We start from the raw sequence: 19,533 nt of genomic DNA on the forward strand, positions 1-19,533 counted from the left end.
TATATATTTGGTCTCTACCCCTGGTTCCTAACCCAGAGCTCCTAAAAGCCTTATAATTTCCTGACTGATAGGGGTGAGAGAAGCATCTTTTGTTATAAATGTGTTATATTTGTTCTTTGACCTTCATCTATATCCTTTATAATAAACCAGAAAATATATATAAGTGTTTCCCTGACATCTGGGAGCCATCATAGCAAATTATCAAACCTGAGGAGGAAGGTCCTGAAAATCCTTGATTTGTAGCCAAGTCAAACAAAAGCATGGGTAACCTAAGGACTCACTAATTGCTACTGGTGTCCAAAGTAGGGGGCAGCCTTGTGAGACTGAGCTCTGAACCTGTTGATTCTGTCCTAACTGTGTAGTCCTGAAAATGCTTGGTGTGGAAGATCTATACATTTAGTGTCAGAAGGGTTGCATAAGTATAGAAAAATTGTTTTTCCTTTTTAATAGTGGTTCATCTAAAAAGTATTTAATTGTGGAAAATATAAGGATTGAATAAGGGCATAGTTAATGTGTTACATCTGTCAATAAGATGAACTATAATGCTGTAATTAAAAATGTTTATGAAGGTTCAATATAATAAAATTGCCAGTTTTCCATACATTAGGTATAAATTTAACATAGCTGTAATAAAAATACCTTCAGACTTATTTTAATCGAAAAGCTGATCCTAAAAGCCGAATGGGAAAATAAACAAGAATGGCCAGGAAGACCGGGGAAGAGAAAAAGAGTAACGAAGAAGGACTAGCCCTACTAGATATCTATGAAAAAATATTTTAAAGAGGCAATAGTTAAAAGAGTTTACTACTAGAACATTAATAGACAAATGGAACACTATAGACACAAAGTATATGCATGAGTTTATTCTGTGAAAAAGGAAGCATCTCAAATCAAAGGAAGAAAAGGTGGACTACTGAATAAATGATAGTAAGACAACTACTAGATATAAAGAAAAAAGTTAGATTCATACCTTCCTAATCTTTACCCCTCCAAAAAAAAAAATGTAAAAAAGTGAAATCTACAAGTAGTACGAGAGAAACCAGAAGGACTAGAAGAAAGCAAGGGATTCTTTTAACACATTTAAAATGGGGAAGGCCTTTTTAAAGACTGCAAAATCCAGAAGCCATAAAAGTAAATATTGTAAATTTGACTAGATAAAAATATATTGCAAAATTTCTGCATGGCACAGATTCCACAAGCAAAGACAAAACTAAAACCTAACTGAGGAAAATAATAATAATCTATATTACAGACAAAGGACTAATCCCCCTCACGTGTCATGGCAGCAAGCTTCCCACAGAGTAAGTGACCAGAGAGAGAGAGAGAGAGCACCCAAGATGAAATATGGAAGGTGCAGACCTTTTATAACCTAATCGCAGGAGTGACATTGGGTTTTTCTTTCGAATTTTTCTGATTTGTTTCCCTGTGGTGTCGATTTATCTTGTTTCTTGTCTTTTTCTTATAAACTTTAAAATTAGATTTAGAAGCTTAATTAACTTTATGTTAAGCCTTTTTGCCAAGAATATTTCATATGTAGTATATTGAATTTTATGTTTCCTTTTATTAGTGAAGCAACTTTCTCAGAAGCACCACAGTGGACTTGTTCTCAAGTCTAATTGGCCAGATCAGGGAAATATGCACTGTCCTGGACCAATTACTGGTGATGAAAGGGTAACACCCACCACCGGGGTTCTGCTACTACACAGGATGAAGAAAGGTAATTTCAGAGAGTAAAAACCAAAGTTGCATGAATTGGTTAGAGTTCTTAGGTCCAGAGGACAAGGTGCTTTCCCTTGGGTTTAAACAAAAACATTAACTTGGAGTCACAAAGGCAAGTGGCCAGAGTTGAGGCAGAAAGGTAAATTGAGGCCACATCATGGACGGACTCCATATAACACACAGTAAATGCTGTCAAGTAGGGAAACGCCATGATCAGATGGACATTTTAGAAAGAAGCAGTCTGGCCATAGCAAGAAAAGTCTAGGCAAATCTGGAGGCAAGAGGTGTCACTGGGATTCAAGTGTAGGCAGCTGCTGGCTGGGATCAGCTAGTTGGTAGCAGCTAGACCCAACTCTAATATTTGAGGGGCCTGAAGGTAAGAGTACCAAAGGAAGCCAACATACCATGTGAACAAATATTCAAAGTTAATCCCAGCACTATGGGAGACTGAGGTGGGCGGATCATGAGGTCAGATCGAGACCATCCTGGCCAACATGGTGAAACCTCATCTCTACTAAAAAGACAAAAATTAGCTGGACGTGGTGGCGTGCACCTGTAGTCCCAGCTACTCGGGAGGCTAAGGCGGGAGAATCGCTTGAACCCGGGAGGCGGAGTTTGCAGTGAGCCAAGATCAAGCCACTGCACTCCAGCCTGGTGACAGAGTGAGACTCTGTCTCAAAAAAAAAAAAAAAAAAAAGTTATAAATCAAGTTAGTAAACTGTTAAAAGCTCTGTCTTCCTGCCTTGATAAATACATCTTCCTAAGGACCTGAAAGGTCAGGTTTACATTGAAAATTTTGACTCCTTGGAGTTCCATGCTGGACCTTGGAGGCCCAGAAAAGCAGGCTCTGGCCTATGGCTGTCTTCACTTCCTTTCCCTGTCCAAATAAGATTGTGGAATAACACAGATATTTTGAATGTTTGGATCTTACCCGACTACTTACTATTTATGTGAACTGAGGCACTTCAGCTTCTACAATTTTCAAGTGACAGCCATTGGGGTAAAGCAGGAAACAAAATAATGGCACTGCCCGTATGGAACCCAGAGGATACTGGGAGAAAAAAGTCAGCAAGCAGGTTAGCTATAGGTAGTGGTTGATAATGGCCTACTGTGTGGCTTCTCTGAGAGATGTGTGTGCTTTTCTGCTGGAGGTGTTAGGTGGCCAGTGGTTCCCAAACAGGGCGACATTTCCAGAGGCCTTTGGGGGTGTGTGGGCGTTTGGTGGTCACCAAGCCTGGGCATTCACCTATTGCAAACTTCCAGCAACGTGCGGGACAGCGCTATTGCGCCCAAAGTGCCAAGGCAGCCCCTGTTGAGAAACAGTGCAAGGTGTTCTGTTCTCATGGTGGATTTAGGGTATAGGGGCGGCGGGGCGTGATTTTGGCAGCTACTTCCTTCACCAGCAGCACCCATCACTTCTTGTAGGTGCTCTGAGGTCGCCTGTGGATGCACGTGGGGGAAGGGGAAGAGCCCAGGAGGGGTCGGACGGACTTAGGCGGGTCTTTCCTGGAACGAAGGCCAAAGAGTCGCGGCGGCGGCCCAGATGCAGAGGACCACAGCGACACCTGGCTCTTTGAGCGGCGTCCAGAGGCTGCCTTCCCGCGACTCAAAGGAGCGTAGGGGAACCTGCAGGGGCGTGGCAGGGGCGTAGCTGCGCGCCGACGGCGTGGGGTCGAAGGGCACGCAGTGCCGGCGTCATGGCGGTCTCCGCGCAAGGCTCTGCCTGGGGGCCGTTGCGGCTTGGCATCCCCGGCATGTGCTGCCGCCGGCCGCCTCTGGGTCTGTACGCGCGCGTGCGGCGGCTGCCCGGGCCGGAGGTGTCTGGGCGGAGCGTGGCTGCGGCCAGCGGACCGGGCGCCTGGGGCACTGACCACTACTGCCTGGAGCTGCTGCGGTGAGCGAGCACGACCTTCCCTGGCGCGGCGGGAAGCGGGGTCCCGGGGTGGGAGCGGCTGCGCCTCGCGTCTGGCCTGACGTTTGAGCGAGCGGACCGGCGCCTTCCTCGTGCCCCTTTGGGTGTGCGTTCTGGTGGGCGTCGGGTGCGGGTGTGCGGAGGCAGCGGGCCCACAGGAACATTCACATGGGTCACAAAATTATGGCAAAATTCCTTCGACTGCCCACGCTTGTCGCCTTACCTGAACCTTAATTTTAGCCGAATTCAGCGTTTTTGCATGAATAACCTTTGTTATTCACAGAACGTCTATTAGTTTTAACCACAACGGTAGCCAACTTTGAGTTCTTTCTGTGTGCCTGGCATTATGCAAAGCAGATTACGAGTAATTAGTCTTCATTACAAGTTGCGACGGACAAATGTAGACCTATCATTTAAGGTTGTGAGTTATAAAGCATTTAGAACAATTCCTGGCATATAGTAAGGGCACAGTGAGTGGAAGTCATTATTATCTCATTTAACAGACAAGGAAACTGGGTTTTATAGTGATTAGGGAATTTGCCACAGGTTCACAAGAATAGCCTCATAAAGTCAGAGCCCTGAAGTGTTTTGTTTGTCGGGCGTAGTGCTGGGAAGGCCTGGCACTTGGGTGTCGCTCCTTAATCATTTGTGGAGGTGGGTTGGATCAATCAGGTCACCTGGTTCATGCGGCAGGGACCCCTGGGAATCCAGGCCTGACTGCTGAGACCAGTGGCTTAGCCCCTCTGCCCTTCTGCTGTGTCTCATTTGAAAGACTGGGGTAAGGTCTTGAAGTACTTGGTCTCAAGGACTTACCAAAAGTACTCGAATAACTAAACTACCTTGAAGTTGATCATGCAAGTAAAACCGTTTTTTTTTTAAATTCCATTTTAGAGAAAAGCAGCATAACACAACAAAATGCATGCATTTCAGTGTTTTGTTTATAATCCCTTTTAAAAATTGTGGGCCGGCCGCGGTGGCTACACGCCTGTAACCTCCGCACTTTAGGAGGCTGAGACCGGTGGATTGTTTGAGCCCCGGTGTCTGAGACCAGTCTGGCCAACATGGCGAAACCCCATCCCTACAAAAAAATAAAAAATTAGCTGGGCGTTGTGTCCCGCGCTTGTGGTCCCGGCTGCTCCAGAGGCTGACGTGGGAGGATCGCTTCAGCCTGGGAGGTGGAGGTTGCAGTAAGCCAAGATCGCTCCACTGCACTCTAGCCTGGGCGACAGTCTCAAAAACAACAAAAACAAAAATTATTTATTTCCTACCTTATTTGTTGATTACTTGTAAGAGAAACAGGATAGCAGTAATGGAAATCAGGCATTAAGAATTGTAAAAGCCAAAAAAAAAAATTGTAAAAGCCAAAATTGTGAAAAGATTGCATTATTTTTATATATTTAAGTTGTTATATTTTGATGATAAAAAGTTTAAGTTGCCAGAGTATAGCACCCAATAGCCGCTAGTGTCATAACTTTGCAGAGATAATCACTTTTAAAAATTTCTTACCTATTCTTCCAGGGATAGTCTGTGGATTTACAAATATTTAAGGCTGGAGGGATGGCTTACACCTGTAATCTCAGCATTTTGGGAAGCCTAGGCAGAAGGGTTGCTTGATGCCAGGAGTTTGAGACCAGCCTGGGCAACATAGCGGGACGCTGTTGCTACAAAAAATAAAAAAATTAGCTGGGCTTGGTGGCACAGCCTGTGGTCCCAGCTACTGCGAGGCTGAGGCGGGAGGATCACTTCACTCCAGGAGGTTGAGGCTGCTATGAGCCGAGTTTGCTCCATTGCACTCCAGCCGGGGCAACAGAGCAAGACCCTGTTTCAAAACAAACAAACAAAAATATTTAAGTACATTATTAGTTATTTTTTACTTCAGTCACATGCTAGTTTTTCTCAAGTATATATACTGTATTTACAAACGGTCAGGTACTTAAACTGCCCATGTTATTTGTGTGGAATGGGGGCTCTTGACTCTAGTGACTTATTTCAAATGCTGAATTTTGCAGGCAGACCTGATTTGAAGTATTAATCCCAGCTCTATCACTTGGGAAGGTTTCTTTAAGATTCCATGTTGGCTGGGCACCATGGCTCACACCTGTAACCTTAGCACTTTGGGAGGCTGAGGAGGGAGGATTGCTTGAGCCTAAGAGTTCCAGACCAGCCTGGGCAACATAGTGGGACCCCTTCTCTACAAAAAATAAATAAAATTAGCTGGGCGTGGTGGTAAGCACCTGTAGTCCCAGCTACTCTGGAGGCTGAGAGGGGAGGATCACTTGAACATGGGAGGTTGAGGCTGCAGTGAGCCAAGATCTTGCCACTGCACTCCAGCCTGGGTGACAAAATGAGACCCTGTCTCAAAAAAAAAAAAAAAAAAAAAAAAGATTCGGTTTTTTCCTCATTTGTAAATGTTTACTGTTACCTTATAGCCTGGTGTTGTGAGGATTAAATGTGATGATATAGTAAAAAATGCTTAGCAGAGTTCAGACACATGACAAATATAAGTTTAAAAAATAAAAAACTTGAAATAGAATTTCTGGCTTCTAATTGTCCATCAATAATCTCTGCAAGATTTGGCCTCTGAAATTGTGTAGGGTTGTTTTGGATGTGCATTTTATGCAAGGCCTCTAAATAGCAGGAAAAATAGCAGGCCATAACTTCGGGTTCGCCACCCTCGGCTCTCCTAGCAATTTAGGTTTTTGGGAAAATCTCAAACCTAATTTACATAGGCTTCTCTGACTTTGGCTTTGAGGAGGATAAACACAGAGCCTCAGGCTGTAGTGAGAAGGTGAGGAGGTACTACTGGTGGTGTTGGAGTGCACTAATGTTCTTTACTTTGCTGCAATCTCACCAGGGAATCACTTCCTTTGTGTCTCAGTGGCACAGGTCCATGGTATTAACGCACAACAATCCTAATACCCCGTGTGCTTGTTTCTTATATGTCTGTCTCTCTCAACTCAATCGAAGTCAGTACCCATCTTCAGTGTCGGGAACAGTGCCTGGCACATAGTAGGCACTGCATAGATGTTAGAATGAATGAGAGGTTATTTGCCCTATTGCCATATAAAGCTGTTATGTATACATCCGTAACATGGCATTTCTCATTATCTGGGACTGGATAATCTCAGGTAGCTGGATCTTGGTTAGATGCTTAGCACATTCTTGTATATCCATAGTTCAATAATTCATATTTATAACGATGATCCTAAGTGATGAAGAAATGGCTAAATAATCAGTATATCATGTTTAATGTGGTGAAGGGGGTAATATTGTTTAGAAAAATTTCCATCCAAAATTTAAAAATATATTTGTTAATACGGCAGATCCTTAGCTGTGTGGAAGACTTTATTTTCCAAATGTTACTACAGTTCTATTATGTCTTCATTTCATTTTTCATTTCCCTCTAAGAAGCTTGAAGTACTTCACATACTGCTTTTTTTTAGGAGATAACCTTGGTAGGTTATTAAGCTTCATTTGCAAATTGGGAAATAGGCAGGAGTGATTGGTATCATTTCTATTAATAACCAGTTGGGTGATGGAAGTTAAGATTGTAGTTTGATTCCCATTCAGTGTTTTCTCACTGTTTCATGTTAACTTCAAGTGTTTTAAACACTTCTGAAGTTTGGAGACTTCTTATGGCAAAATACAATTTAAAAATGTCAGCTATAGAGCTGCTTTGCCTTCGCTGTCCTTAGAAACTTTTGGGGAACCATTTTGTTCCCCAAAGGTGAAACTGCTTACGGTAAGATCTTTTTAGCAGTACTCTTGAGATAGCAAGGTTACTGTTTGTGACCTCTTCTTTTGGTTTATGTGGCAATTGGGGGAGATTGTCAAGGGAATGGCTAGAAACAGTGTAAGTTCTCTGTTAGGAACATGACAAAGTGTGAACCAGTTGAAAAGTGGGAGAAAACTGAATTTTAGTACCTAAACTCTATGGGATGAGGCCCAGGTTAGACTCATATTAAATATTGTTTTATAAGAAGATTCCAATGTATTAAAGTAGGTAAGTACCTTATACTTAAGTCATCTTTCCTGGAGTGAATATGGTAAGGTCTATATGTTCATAACATTTTATTTTCAAGTAATTGTAAATTTACATAAAAATTACAGAAATAGTACACAGAGATCCAATATACTCTTTAGCAGATTCCCTCATTTTTAACACTCTGAAACATTTAAGGCTAAGATGCAGACGTGATACTCCATTAACTGCCCTTAATACTTTGGTCTATATATTGTAAGTACAAGGATGCTTTCCCGTAGAATCACAGTACAGCCATCAAAATCAGGAAATTAAAATTGATCCAGTATTACCATTTAACCCACAGGCCCCATTCAAATTTTGCTGATTATCTTATTATGTCTTTCATACATCCAAAATCATGTGCTACATGTAGTTATATCTCTCTAGTCTTCTCCAATCTGGAACAATTCCTCAAATCTTATCTTTCATGAGCTTGATATTTTTTGAAGAGAATAGGCCAGTTACTTTGTAGAAATCTCCTTTAATTTGGGTTTTTAATATTTTCTCATGACATGCATTTTTGGCAGGAATATCACAGAAGGGACACTCAGCTTTTCTCTCCATATCATATCAGGAAGCACATGACATTGATTTGTCCTATTACTATGATGTTAACCTCTTATTACGTGGTTGAAAAGGTGACTTCCAGATTTTTTTTTTGTAAATTTAATTAAGAATGTTAATTATAAGCAAGAAGTGCATACTTACTTCATGGGGAGATACTTCAGTACTATGTAAGTATTCTTTTTCCATCAAACTTTTACCCCTTTAACATTTTCAGGCATTTATTGATGATTTTTATCTGAATCAGTTAATACTATGATAGTTATCAAATGGTGATTTTTAAAAATTCCATCATGTCTTCTAAATTTAGTAGTAGGCATTGTATTGGTTGTCAAGCTTTTCCTTCTCTTCCTATTTATTAATTTTTATTGGTACAGGCTCATAGAGTCCTGTTTCAAATTGTTACTATTATTTATTTATTTATTTATTTATTTATTTATTTATTTATTTATTTATTTTAGAGACAGGATCTCCTGTTACCCAGACTAGAGTGCAGTGGCATGATCATAGCTCACTGTAACCTTGAACTCCTGGGCTCAAGTAATCCTCCCACCTCAGCTTCCTAAGTAGCTAGGACCACAGGCCCATGCCACCATGCCCAGCTAATTTTTTTATTTTTTAAGTTTTTTGTAAAGACAGTGTCTCACTGTGTTGTCCAGGCTGGTCTTGAACTCCTGACCTCAAGCCATCCTCCCTGCTCTGCCTCCCACAGTGCTAGATTATAGGCATAAGCCACCATGCTGGGCCCTGTCATTATTTTTTGATCCTGAAATTGCTGTGGGCTTGGCCAGTGAGAACTCTGTCAAGCCAGTTTCTGTGTTCTTTTGAGAAGTTTCCTCCATTCTTTAAACATTTCTTTACTTTTTGCTCAAGAAGATGTTTCAGACTTATCTTGTATTTTCCCTGCCCTAGGAATGGAGTCAGTTATTCCTTCCAGGAGCCTGTGTTAGTCTGTTTTGCATTGTTATAAAGGAATATCTGAGACTTGGTAATTTGTAAAGAAAAGAGGTTTCTTTGACTCATGGTTCTGCAGGCTGTGCAAGAAGCATGGCACCAGTATCTGCTCAGCTTCTGGCAAGGCCTCAGGAAGCTTTTACTTGTGGCAGAAGACGAAGGGGAGCAGGTGTATCACATGGCAAGAGAGGAAGCAAAAGAGAGAAGGGAGGAGGTGCCAGGCTCTTTTAAGCAACCAGCTCTAGCGTGAACTAATACACTCACTTATCCCCAAGGGGATGGCACCAAACCATTCATGAGGGATCCACCCCTGTGACCCAAATACCTCCCACTAGGCCCCACCTCCAACATTGTGGGGGTCACATTTCAACATGAGATTTGGAGGAGACAAATATCCAAATATCAGAGCCCTAGTTTCTTTCAGTGGAGAATGGTTTCAGAAACCAAGATCTGGGTGCTAGGTGTGTTCACCAATACCGGGAATGTGGGGTGGGGGCTGGGGGCATTATTACTTCTAGGCTCTTTCAGCAGGTGCTGTAAGGAAACGTATGTGTGCACACAGTCCTACATGAATTTCTGTGTCTTATCTCTGCCTTTCTGTATATCTGTCTATATGTCTTAAAAACCATACATTCACCCCAATATTTGCTTGAACTATTTTAACTTGATTTATACTTTTGAAACTCATTTGAATTCTTACTAAAAGTGATTCTGAAACAGTTAAAATTATAAGTACTACATAAGTCATAGTAAATTGATAGAGATTAGGTGGCATTGGGGTACATTTTTCATAATTTTTAAGGAACGGATATAAAAAATAAGACATGTCAGGCCTTTTCTGAACTAAAGCCTCACGTTGTTTTTTTGAGATAGAGTCTTGCTCTGTCACCCAGGCTGGAGTGCAGTGGCGCAATCTGGGCTCACTGCGACCTCCACCTCCTGGGCTTAAGCAGTTCTCGGGCCTCAGCCACTCAAGTAGCTGGGATTAGAGGCACATGCCACCATGCCCGACTAATTTTTGTATTTTTAGTAGAGACAAGGTTTCACCATGTTGGCCAGGCTGGTCTCGAACTCCTGGCTTCAAGTGATCCGCCCGCCTTGGCCTCCCAAAGTGCTGGGATTACAGGCATGAGCCACCGCACCCAACTTGAAGCCTTTTTGTTTTCGGTTAATTTTAGTCAGTATTTTTTTGTGCAGCTTGGAAAGTGAAGAGTAACTGTCTTTTTTTTCTGTCTGTTACAGGAAACGGGATTATGAAGGTTATTTATGCTCCCTGCTGCTCCCTGCAGAATCCCGAAGCTCTGTTTTTGCACTGAGGGCCTTTAATGTGGAACTGGCTCAGGCTGGTATTAAGATACCTTAAAATATTATTTGTGAAATGGTGATATAATGTGTTTAATGCTGAACAATAAAGAAATATAGTTGTAATTTATATGTTAGATGTGTTTAAGGTCTCTGCTAGTGATTTCTTTTCCCTGCTAACTGTTTAGGCTTAGTAATTCAATACCAAAAATAAAACTATCTAATGAACTTAATGGTTCTAGAAATGCCATTCTGGAATTTTTTATTTCTCTTCCCGAGGATATTATAAAACTGTGCCATTAACATTGCACACATTTGTCTGCTAATTAAATAGGTTAGTCAGAGAATTACTGCTTATTCTTTCCAACAATTGCATAATTTACATGTATATAGCAGTTTTTCAAAGCATTTTTTAAATTGAGGTTTTAGCTTTAATGTCAGTAGGGAATGAAAGCAATTGTAGCAAACCAGGACCTTAGATCATACTAATTCACTTTTGTCTAAGAATTCCAAAGGAAGGAGAGATCCTTTTTTTTCTTCTTTAGAATGGAAAGAATATGTACAAATACAAAATAAATTGGAATGGTGGATGGAGATGAGAGAGTGAAAACTGGAACAGCCTTAGTCTTCTCAGTAATAAATTGAGAGGTCAGATATTGGGAGTGAGGGAGCAGGAGAGGGTTCAGAGTCTTGAAGAGAGTAGCAAATTTTGACACAGATTCTCAGGGAATATGGTAGGAAGTGAACAAGGAACAAATAAAAGGATATGAATATGGCACCGAGGCACAACTGAGATTCACAACTGTGAGTCTGTAGAGAGTCTAATAGACTGGCTGTTTTTTCCTCTGGTATCTTCCTGGAAGTCATGGGTTATGATTTTTCACCTCATCCTTTTTCAAGTGTAAACTGTACATAAGCATGTTAAATCAGTCACAGTTTAGCCATAAATAGTTCCCACCTTGGTCTTTATTATCCTTTTTAAATGATTAAAATTTAATTTTTTAATTTTTAATTTTACAGACAGGTCACCCAGGCTGGAGTGCAGTGGCATGATCACAGCTTATTGTAACCTTGAACTCCTGGGCTTTAAAGCAATCCTCCCACCTCAGCCTCCCAAGTAGCTGGAACTGTACATGTGCCACTATGCCTGGCTAATTAAAAACAATTTTTCTTTTAGAGACAGAGGCTTGCTATGTTGCCCAGGCTGGTCTCAAATTCCTGGCCTCAAATCGTTCTCCTGCCTCAGCCCCTAAAGTGCTGGGATTACAGGCATAAGCCACCAGTCAATACAATTTTATTTTTAATAAACCCCCAGAGTTCCTTCTGAATTCTGTCACTTTGTACTTCTTTGTACACTTTGTACATCTTGCTGCTGCTTTGCACATGGAGCCTTGTTTATTCACTTATTCAACAAGTGTTGATTGAATGCAGATACTTTACATAGTCTGTATTCAATGCTATACCCACGTGACATAAAACAGGGTCTGCACTCAATGAACAAATAAATCATTGTGTAATGTATCAGATGGAGACTAGTGCTATGGAGAGAAATAAAGCAGGATAAGGAGGCTTCGAAGGCTGGGTACACCAGGGGTTCCTATTTTATGTAGGATGGTTAGGAGAAACCTCACGGAGAAGGTGGCATTGGAGCAGAGATCTGAAGGAGGTGAGGGAGAGAGCTGTACAGATATGTGGGCAAAGAGTATTCTAGGCAGAAGGAACAGCGAGTGCAGTCTCTAAGGTGCAATTGTGCCTGCTTAAAGAACAGAAGAAGGCAGGTGGTCCAGCAGAGCAGGGAGGGGCGCATGGGAGGAGATTCAGTTAGGGGCACCTGGGTCAGAAAGGTAAGGTCTTGGAGACACCATTGAAATCACTTTGGCTGAGTGAGATAGGCAGCCACTGGAGGGTTCTGAGCAGAGAGACATCACCTCTTGGTTATATTTTGAAAGGATTACTCTTGCTGCTGTCTTGCTGTACTGTATGCCACTGGGATCTGAACACTAAACATTGCTAAGAAACCCACCCACCACCAGGATATTTGGAAGTAACTTCACATATGGAAAAGTAAGAGTAGTACAAACAATACTCATGACCCTGTTGTTAATATTTTGTCCCATTTGCATTATTCTGTCTACATATGTATATATACACATTTCTCTTTTTATGAATCATTTTAGAGTAACTTGACTATATCATGACCCTTATCCCTATAAACTTGATTGTGTATCTCATAAGAATAAGGATAATCTCTTACATAACCACAGTACACTTACAAAAAAATAAACTTAACATTGATGCAGTACTTTTATTTGATCTACCATCTGGTTTCCAGTTTTCTCAAATGACCCAGTAAGGTCTTTTATGGCATTTTTTTCCCCTTCTGTATGGGATCTAATCTAGGATCATGTATTACATTTAGTTTTCTGTCTCTTTAGCCTCTGGAACTATGGATGTACTGCATGTACTTTGGAAATGTTCTGGAACATTTCCATAGCCTTTCTTTGCGTTTTGTGACATTGACATATTTTAAGCAATACTACGCCTTTTAAGAATTAAAATGGTTCTCATTTGGGGTTTATTTTATTTTTCATCAGGTTTATATTAAACTTATGGATTCCTAGCGTAATATTACCTAAGTGGTCTGTGTCCTCTTCAGAGTCACAAGGAGGCATGAAATATCCGTCTGACTCCCAGCAGTAATGTTAATTTTAGTCACTGAGTCAAGATGTTAATACTTTTTCCCTTGCTGCTAATAAGCAGCCTGTGAGGAGACCTTTTAAGACCATGTTCCTCATCAAAATTTACCTCCTAGATTTAGCTTGTGTTGGTGATTCTTGCCTGAACCTAAGAAGCCCATTTTTTTTTTTTTTTAGACGGAGTTTCGCTCTTGTTGCCCAGGCTAGAGTGTAGTGGTGTGATCTTGGCTCACTGCAACCTCTGCCTCTCAGGTTTAAGCGATTCTCCTGCCTCAGCCTCCTGAGTAGCTGGGATTACAGGCACCCACCACCACACCCGGCTAATTTTTTGTATTTTTAGTAGAGACGGGGTTTCATCATGTTAGCCAGGCTGGTCTTGAACTCCTGACCTCAGGTGATCCACCCTCCTTGGCCTCCCAAAGTGTGAGGTTTACAGATGTGAGTCACCGTGCCTGACCAGAAGGCCATTCTTAGTAGTGAGTGAGGGAGACAATCTAATAATCTTCTTTTTAAAAATTACTTAAAGAATGAATGAATGAATTTATTTAAAAGTACATGCAGTAAAATTCTCTCTTTGTTGTGTTCTATAGGTTCCAAAAAATGTAGTCATGTATTTACCACCATAGTCATAATACAGAACAGTTACATTAACTCAAAAAATTCCCTCAAAAATACTGATTTTTTAGACAGTAGACAATGCATTTGCTAAAGTTTTTAAACCCTATTTATAGGTTAAAGACTCAGTCTCTGAGAAAACAATTGGACTGATGCGAATGCAGTTTTGGAAAAAAACTGTGGAAGATATATACTGTGACAATCCACCACATCAGCCTGTGGCCATTGAACTATGGAAGGTAAAAAAAAAAAAAATACCACTTTTAATTTGTATGAATATTATTCGAGTCTACTTTTTGATGGATATAATTTGGGTACTGGTGATTATAGTGGAATCTATTCTGAAAATATTCTTAGGCTTACGTATTCAGAGCTGTTATAGTTTTGGCACAGAAGTTTAAAATCACCCACTGATAATTTACACACGTCTTTTGTATATTTGTTTATTAAAGGAAAAAGGAAGAATTAGTCTCTACATAATAACTTGTATTTTCCACATTTCCATATTTGCCTGCAGAATTTAAATCCTACACATTTTGATGTAATAGCAAGTAAAATGTTCTGTTCTCTCTGCCTAGCAGCAGCTCCTTATACCAGTGTTTTAATCCAGGTTTTGGGCATACCAGTGTTTTAATCCAGGTTCTGGGCTGTAGAACATGTATTAATCTTTTGTGATGGGAGACTTCCTCTCAGTGTTGTCCAGATACAAATCTAAAACTGCCTTGTCTAGTTTGATAGAATTACCTATCCATTGTTGAGTTTTAGGTGTTAGAGAATGGAAACCTATGGGCTAGAGTATTATTTGTATAGCTAGATATATATCATAAATGGTTTTATAGTAAAGCAGCTGTATGGATCCCTCACTCATAAGCAGCCACACATGGCTTAGAAATATTCTAAACTATGAGAGGAGGAAGGGAATTAGATATCTTTCATCACTGATCTGTGTCCCTGTTGTAATGCAGTGATTGCCAAAAGAGGGTTTCTGTAACAGGAGCCACCCACAGACCTGACAGTGGTACACCTCTTCTCAGGTCTGCGCACCAGCAGAGACAGGCCCAGTTTCTGGGCCCCAGATTGACTTCACAGAGCCCCAGTAAAGATGGAAAGCCAGAACCCCCCAACTGGGGATTGAGAAGAAAAAGTGGATGGGAAGCTGTGAGTATTAGATTAGTTCTTTACCTCTGTTCATCCCACTTCAAGAAGCTCAACCTAGGTGACTCACTAAAAAGTTTTCCTAAAATCCAGAAACCCTTTCTATTTATTATTTTACACCTAAACTGGAGTATAGTGGAGGTGGAGATTTATGTTAAGACTTGCATAAAAGGTTCTGGCCTTTGTTGGGAAATATGTGGAAGATTAGAGAGTCCTTTGATGCAAATTTATCTTTCCTTGGCTTCCCTTAAAAAACCAGAAGACACATCTGAATTACAGAATGTTTACGTATCTGCCAATTTAGGATTGCTAATTTGTCCAATTTTAATAGCTGCTTAAATTTTGATGGTTAATGTTGGCTGGCTTTCTGACGTGACCGGTGTTGAAGCTGAACGTGAATATTTGAAAGATGCAGGTCATGTTCAGTGCAGTTGTCCTTGTTGCATGTTCTCTATCCTTCCCCATCCTGCTGGAGCATATGGGGCATATTGGGTATTTGAAGTGTTGGGTTCTTGAGGAGATTAAATAGAGGGAACAATGACAATGTGTTATCCAGAGAGCACTTTTCTGCTGCACTGTTTCATTGGTATTTTTAGGGTACAAGATACTTGAATATTTATAATTTCTTATCCATTCTAGATGGGTTCCCCATTTCTCTGTATGAATTTTAGCTGCAGTTTGAATTTATGTTTATAACCAAGGTCTTTCTTCTATTTGGCTTCAGTTTCCAGAGTTCACACTTCATTCAGCAGATTTCCAACTTCTTTAAAATATTTACTTTTTTACCTTGGTCTCCGATTTCCTTCTGAATCAGAGCTATATTTTATAATCAAGGATCTACAGCCATTACAGCTTCAGCCTTGAGTAAATAGGAGTTTGGCTTTTCATTTATTAAATATTTATTTAGTACTTTTTTATGTGCTAGGAATAGTGCTTGAAGGTCTACAAAATCAAACATGCCCATCGGCCCAGACGTGTAAAATAAAACAAGAGCATGAGTCTGTAATGACCGATTGGCTGATTCCTGGAATTTGGAAGAGAGGCCTATGGGGAGAGTCCTGCCGTGTAGTAGTAGTAGTAGTGCCGAGAACACTTAGGAACTAATGCCTTTTTAACTTTTATTAGATTCCTGCCAGGCAAAGTGGGCTCTGTTCTCCATACATACACCTTTGTCATGTAATACATTTTGATGAGCACGCTGGCCTTTACATTTAGTATCAGTGACATCTGAGAGTCTTAGTTGAAGTATAGCATATCCCTAGATTTTATGTTTCACTACTATATTTATTTTTTGTGAAAATATATTATGCTTAATGCTGACATGGCAGAAAAAAAAACATTTTAAAAACTTACTTGGAAATAATTCCAAACTTTCAGAACGGTTACGAAATTCAAAGCAGGACAAACACCTCTATACCCTTTATCCAGATTCATCAGGCTGGAGTGCAATGGTGCAAACATGGCTCACTGCATCCTCAACCTCCTGGGCTCAGGTGATCCTCTTCCCTCAGCCTCCTGAGTAGCTGGGACCACAGGCATGCGCCACCACACCTGGCTAATTAAAAAATTTTTTTTCTAGAGATGAGGTCTCACTGTGTTGCCTCTCCTGGCCTCCTGGCCATCCTCCCACCTTGGCTTCCCAAAGTGTTGAGATTACAGGTGTGAGCCACTGTGCGTGGCCCACTTATTGTTAATATTTTATCCCATTTGTTTAATCATTTTTCCCCACTCACATATTCAGTTTCTTGCTCTTCTCCTCTCCTCCTTCTCCTATTCCCCCATATGTGTATTCACATTCATAATTTTTTTGTGACAAATTTCATTTGATTGTAAGTTATATACATCATAATCCTAACCAAAAAAATTTAGTGAATATTTTCTTTTTGTTTTTTTTTTGAGACAGAGTCTCCCTCTGTTGCCGAGACTGAAGTACAGTGGCACAGTCTTGGCTCACTGCAGCTTTGATCTCCCAGGTCCGGGTAGCTGGGGCTACAGGCACGTGCTACCACACCTGGCTGATGTTTTTTGAATTTTTAGTACAGATGAGGTCTCACTTTGTTGCCCAGGCTGGTTTTGAACTCCTGAGCTCAAGTGATCCACTCACCTTGGCCTCCCAAAGTGCTGAGATTACAGGCGTGAGCGAATTGTTTGATTCAGTCTTTACCATGCCTGGCCTCAGTAAATATTTTCTTTTTTTCTTTTTTGAGACGGAGCTTCGCTGTGTCACCAGACTGGAGTGCAGTGGTGTGACTTCAGCTCACTGCAACGTCTGCTTCCTGGGTTCAAGCAATTCTCCTGCCTCAGCCTCCGGAGTAGCTGGGACTACAGGTGTGTGCCACAATGCCCAACTAATTTTTGTATTTTTAGAAGAGACGGGGTTGTTGGCCAGGATGGTCTCCATCTCTTGACCTCGTGATCCGCCTGCCTCAGCCTCCCAGAGTGCTGGGATTACAGGTGTCAGCTACCGCACCTGGCCTATTTTTTGTGTTGTTTTTTTGAGACAGGGTGTTGCTCTGTTGCTCAGACTGGAGTGGAGTGTCGTTATCTCAGCTCACTGCAACTTTCACCTGCTGGGCTCAAGCCATTCTCCTACCTCAGCCTCCCAAGTAGCCAGGACTACAGGCACCCGCCACCATGCCTGGCTAATTTTTTTTTTGTAGAAATGGGGTTTCATGGCCAGGCACGTTGGCTCACACCTGTAATGCCAGCACTTTGGGAGGCCGAGGCGGGTGGATCACGAGGTCAAGAGATTGAGACCATCCAAGCCAACATGGTGAAACCCCGTCTCTACTAAAAATACAAAAATTAGCTGGGCGTAGTGGCGTGCGCCTGTAGTCCCAGCTACTCGGGAGGCTGAGGCAGGAGAATCGCTTGAACTGGGGAGGTGGAGGTTGCAGTGAGCCAAGATTGCGCCATTGCACTCCAGCCTGGCGACAAAGCGAGACTCTGTCTCAAAAAAAAAAGGGGGGGTTTCACTGTGTTGCCCAGGCTGGTCTCAAACTCCTGAGCTCAAGCTATTCTCCCACCTTATCCTCCCAAAGTGCTGGTATTACAGGTATTAGCCACCACCCCGGCCTAATATTTTCTAAGAATAGTGATACATATAATCAGGACAGTTTTTTTTTTATTTCTATTTTTTTCCTAGAGATAGGATCTCGCTGTGTTGCCCAGGCTGGAGTGCAGTGTGGTGATCATAGCTCACTGCCACCTTGAATTCCTGGGCTTTATCCTCCTGCTTCAGCCTCCTGAGTAGCTAGAACTACAAGCACGTACCAGCAAGCTCAGCTAATTTTTAAATGTTTTGTAGAGATGAGGTTGCTATGTTGCCCAGGCTGGTCTTGAACTCCTGAACTCCTGAACTCAAGTGGTCCTCCTACCTTGGCCTCCCAAAGTGCTGGGATTATAGGCGTGAGTCACTGTGCCCAGCCAGAACAGTTACTGGCTTTAGTAAATTTAACTTTGATAGAACAATTTCATCTAATTTTCCATTCATATTCCAATTTTGTCAGATGACCTAATAATGTCTACAGTATCATTTTTCCCTTCCAGTATAGGATCTGATCTTGGGTCATGTACTTAATTGTCATGTCTCTGTAGTTTGTTTTAATCTGGAACATTTCCGTAGCTTTTTTTAGCCCTTTATGACATTTATATTTTTGAAGAGTATCCCCCCCACCTCGTCTTTTTAAAACACTAATTTTGGATTTGTCTGATGTTTTGTCATGATTAGATTGAAGTTATGGATTCTTAGCTGGCAGCCATACTTCATAGGTGGTATGTCCTTCTCAGAGTATCACATGTAGAGGCACAATTCGTCTACCTGTCCTTTATGGCACTGTTAATTTTTATTACTTAGTCACAATTTTGCCTGGTTTTCCACTGTATAATTCTGCTTGCAGTAATCAACAGTTTTTGAGGAGACATTTTAAGACTGCAAATATCCTGCTCCTCATCAAAATTTCTCCCTAAACTTAGTAGCCATTAATGGTTCTTGTCTGATTCAGTCTTTACTCTTATAGTTGCGAAATGATAACTTCTCAACTTCAGCACTTGGTCCACATTTACCAGTTGGCACTTAGTATTCTGCTATAAGAATGAGCTCTTATTTTCCTATATTTATTTGTTTATTAATTATTGGTGTAGACTCATGATTTCTTGTTTTTTACAGTTTATAATTCACTCATGTACTGATTTTGGTGTTCAGGTTGTCCCAGCTTTGGACAGCGGAAACTCCTTCACAGTGGCTGCTATGTCCTTGTGACACGCTTCCATCATTTTTTGGAGCACTTTCTTATTTTCTGACACAGTAAGATATTCTAGGATCCTTTTGAATCTCTCCCCTGCCTCACCTTTGGAATCACCCATTTCTCGAGAGCCCTGATTCCTTTAAGGAGAATGGTAGTAGAGACAAGTGTCTGGGCACTAGGTGAGCTCTTTCCTACTGGAGTGTCTTTACTTGCTAAGGTAACAATTTACCATGTGGATTATTTTTGTTGGAGTTTTAGTTACTCTATTTTTCGAGGAGTGGTTATTTTTGCTAAATAGAATCTTTATCCTGTGGAAAACAATTTGCGTGTAATGAGTAAGTATAG

The 19,533-nt window shown here is 41.2% G+C and overlaps 1 protein-coding gene across 13 annotated transcripts in view; it reads left to right on the forward strand.

The window, feature by feature from the left end:
- The window catches only part of NDUFAF6 (NADH:ubiquinone oxidoreductase complex assembly factor 6), a 169,774-nt gene that overhangs the window by 73,987 nt on the left and 76,254 nt on the right, over nucleotides 1-19,533 (forward strand). For 5 of the 13 annotated variants that reach the window (XM_063709381.1, XM_063709380.1, XM_063709382.1 and 2 more), the window contains 2 exons: nucleotides 10,416-10,515; nucleotides 13,903-14,025. In XM_063709381.1, coding sequence (XP_063565451.1) covers nucleotides 10,416-10,515; nucleotides 13,903-14,025 — 223 coding nt within the window. Of the gene's footprint in view, nucleotides 1-1,608; nucleotides 1,718-3,396; nucleotides 3,614-3,689; nucleotides 4,050-10,415; nucleotides 10,520-12,424; nucleotides 12,540-13,902; nucleotides 14,026-14,751; nucleotides 14,945-16,893; nucleotides 17,270-19,533 lie in introns of those variants that run through there. The other 8 variants (XR_004071250.3, XM_004047319.5, XM_019032338.4 and 5 more) reach the window with 7 other exon arrangements.

The sequence above is a fragment of the Gorilla gorilla genome, chromosome 7 (assembly GCF_029281585.2).
Source record: "Gorilla gorilla gorilla isolate KB3781 chromosome 7, NHGRI_mGorGor1-v2.1_pri, whole genome shotgun sequence".
Lineage (NCBI taxonomy): Eukaryota > Metazoa > Chordata > Mammalia > Primates > Hominidae > Gorilla > Gorilla gorilla.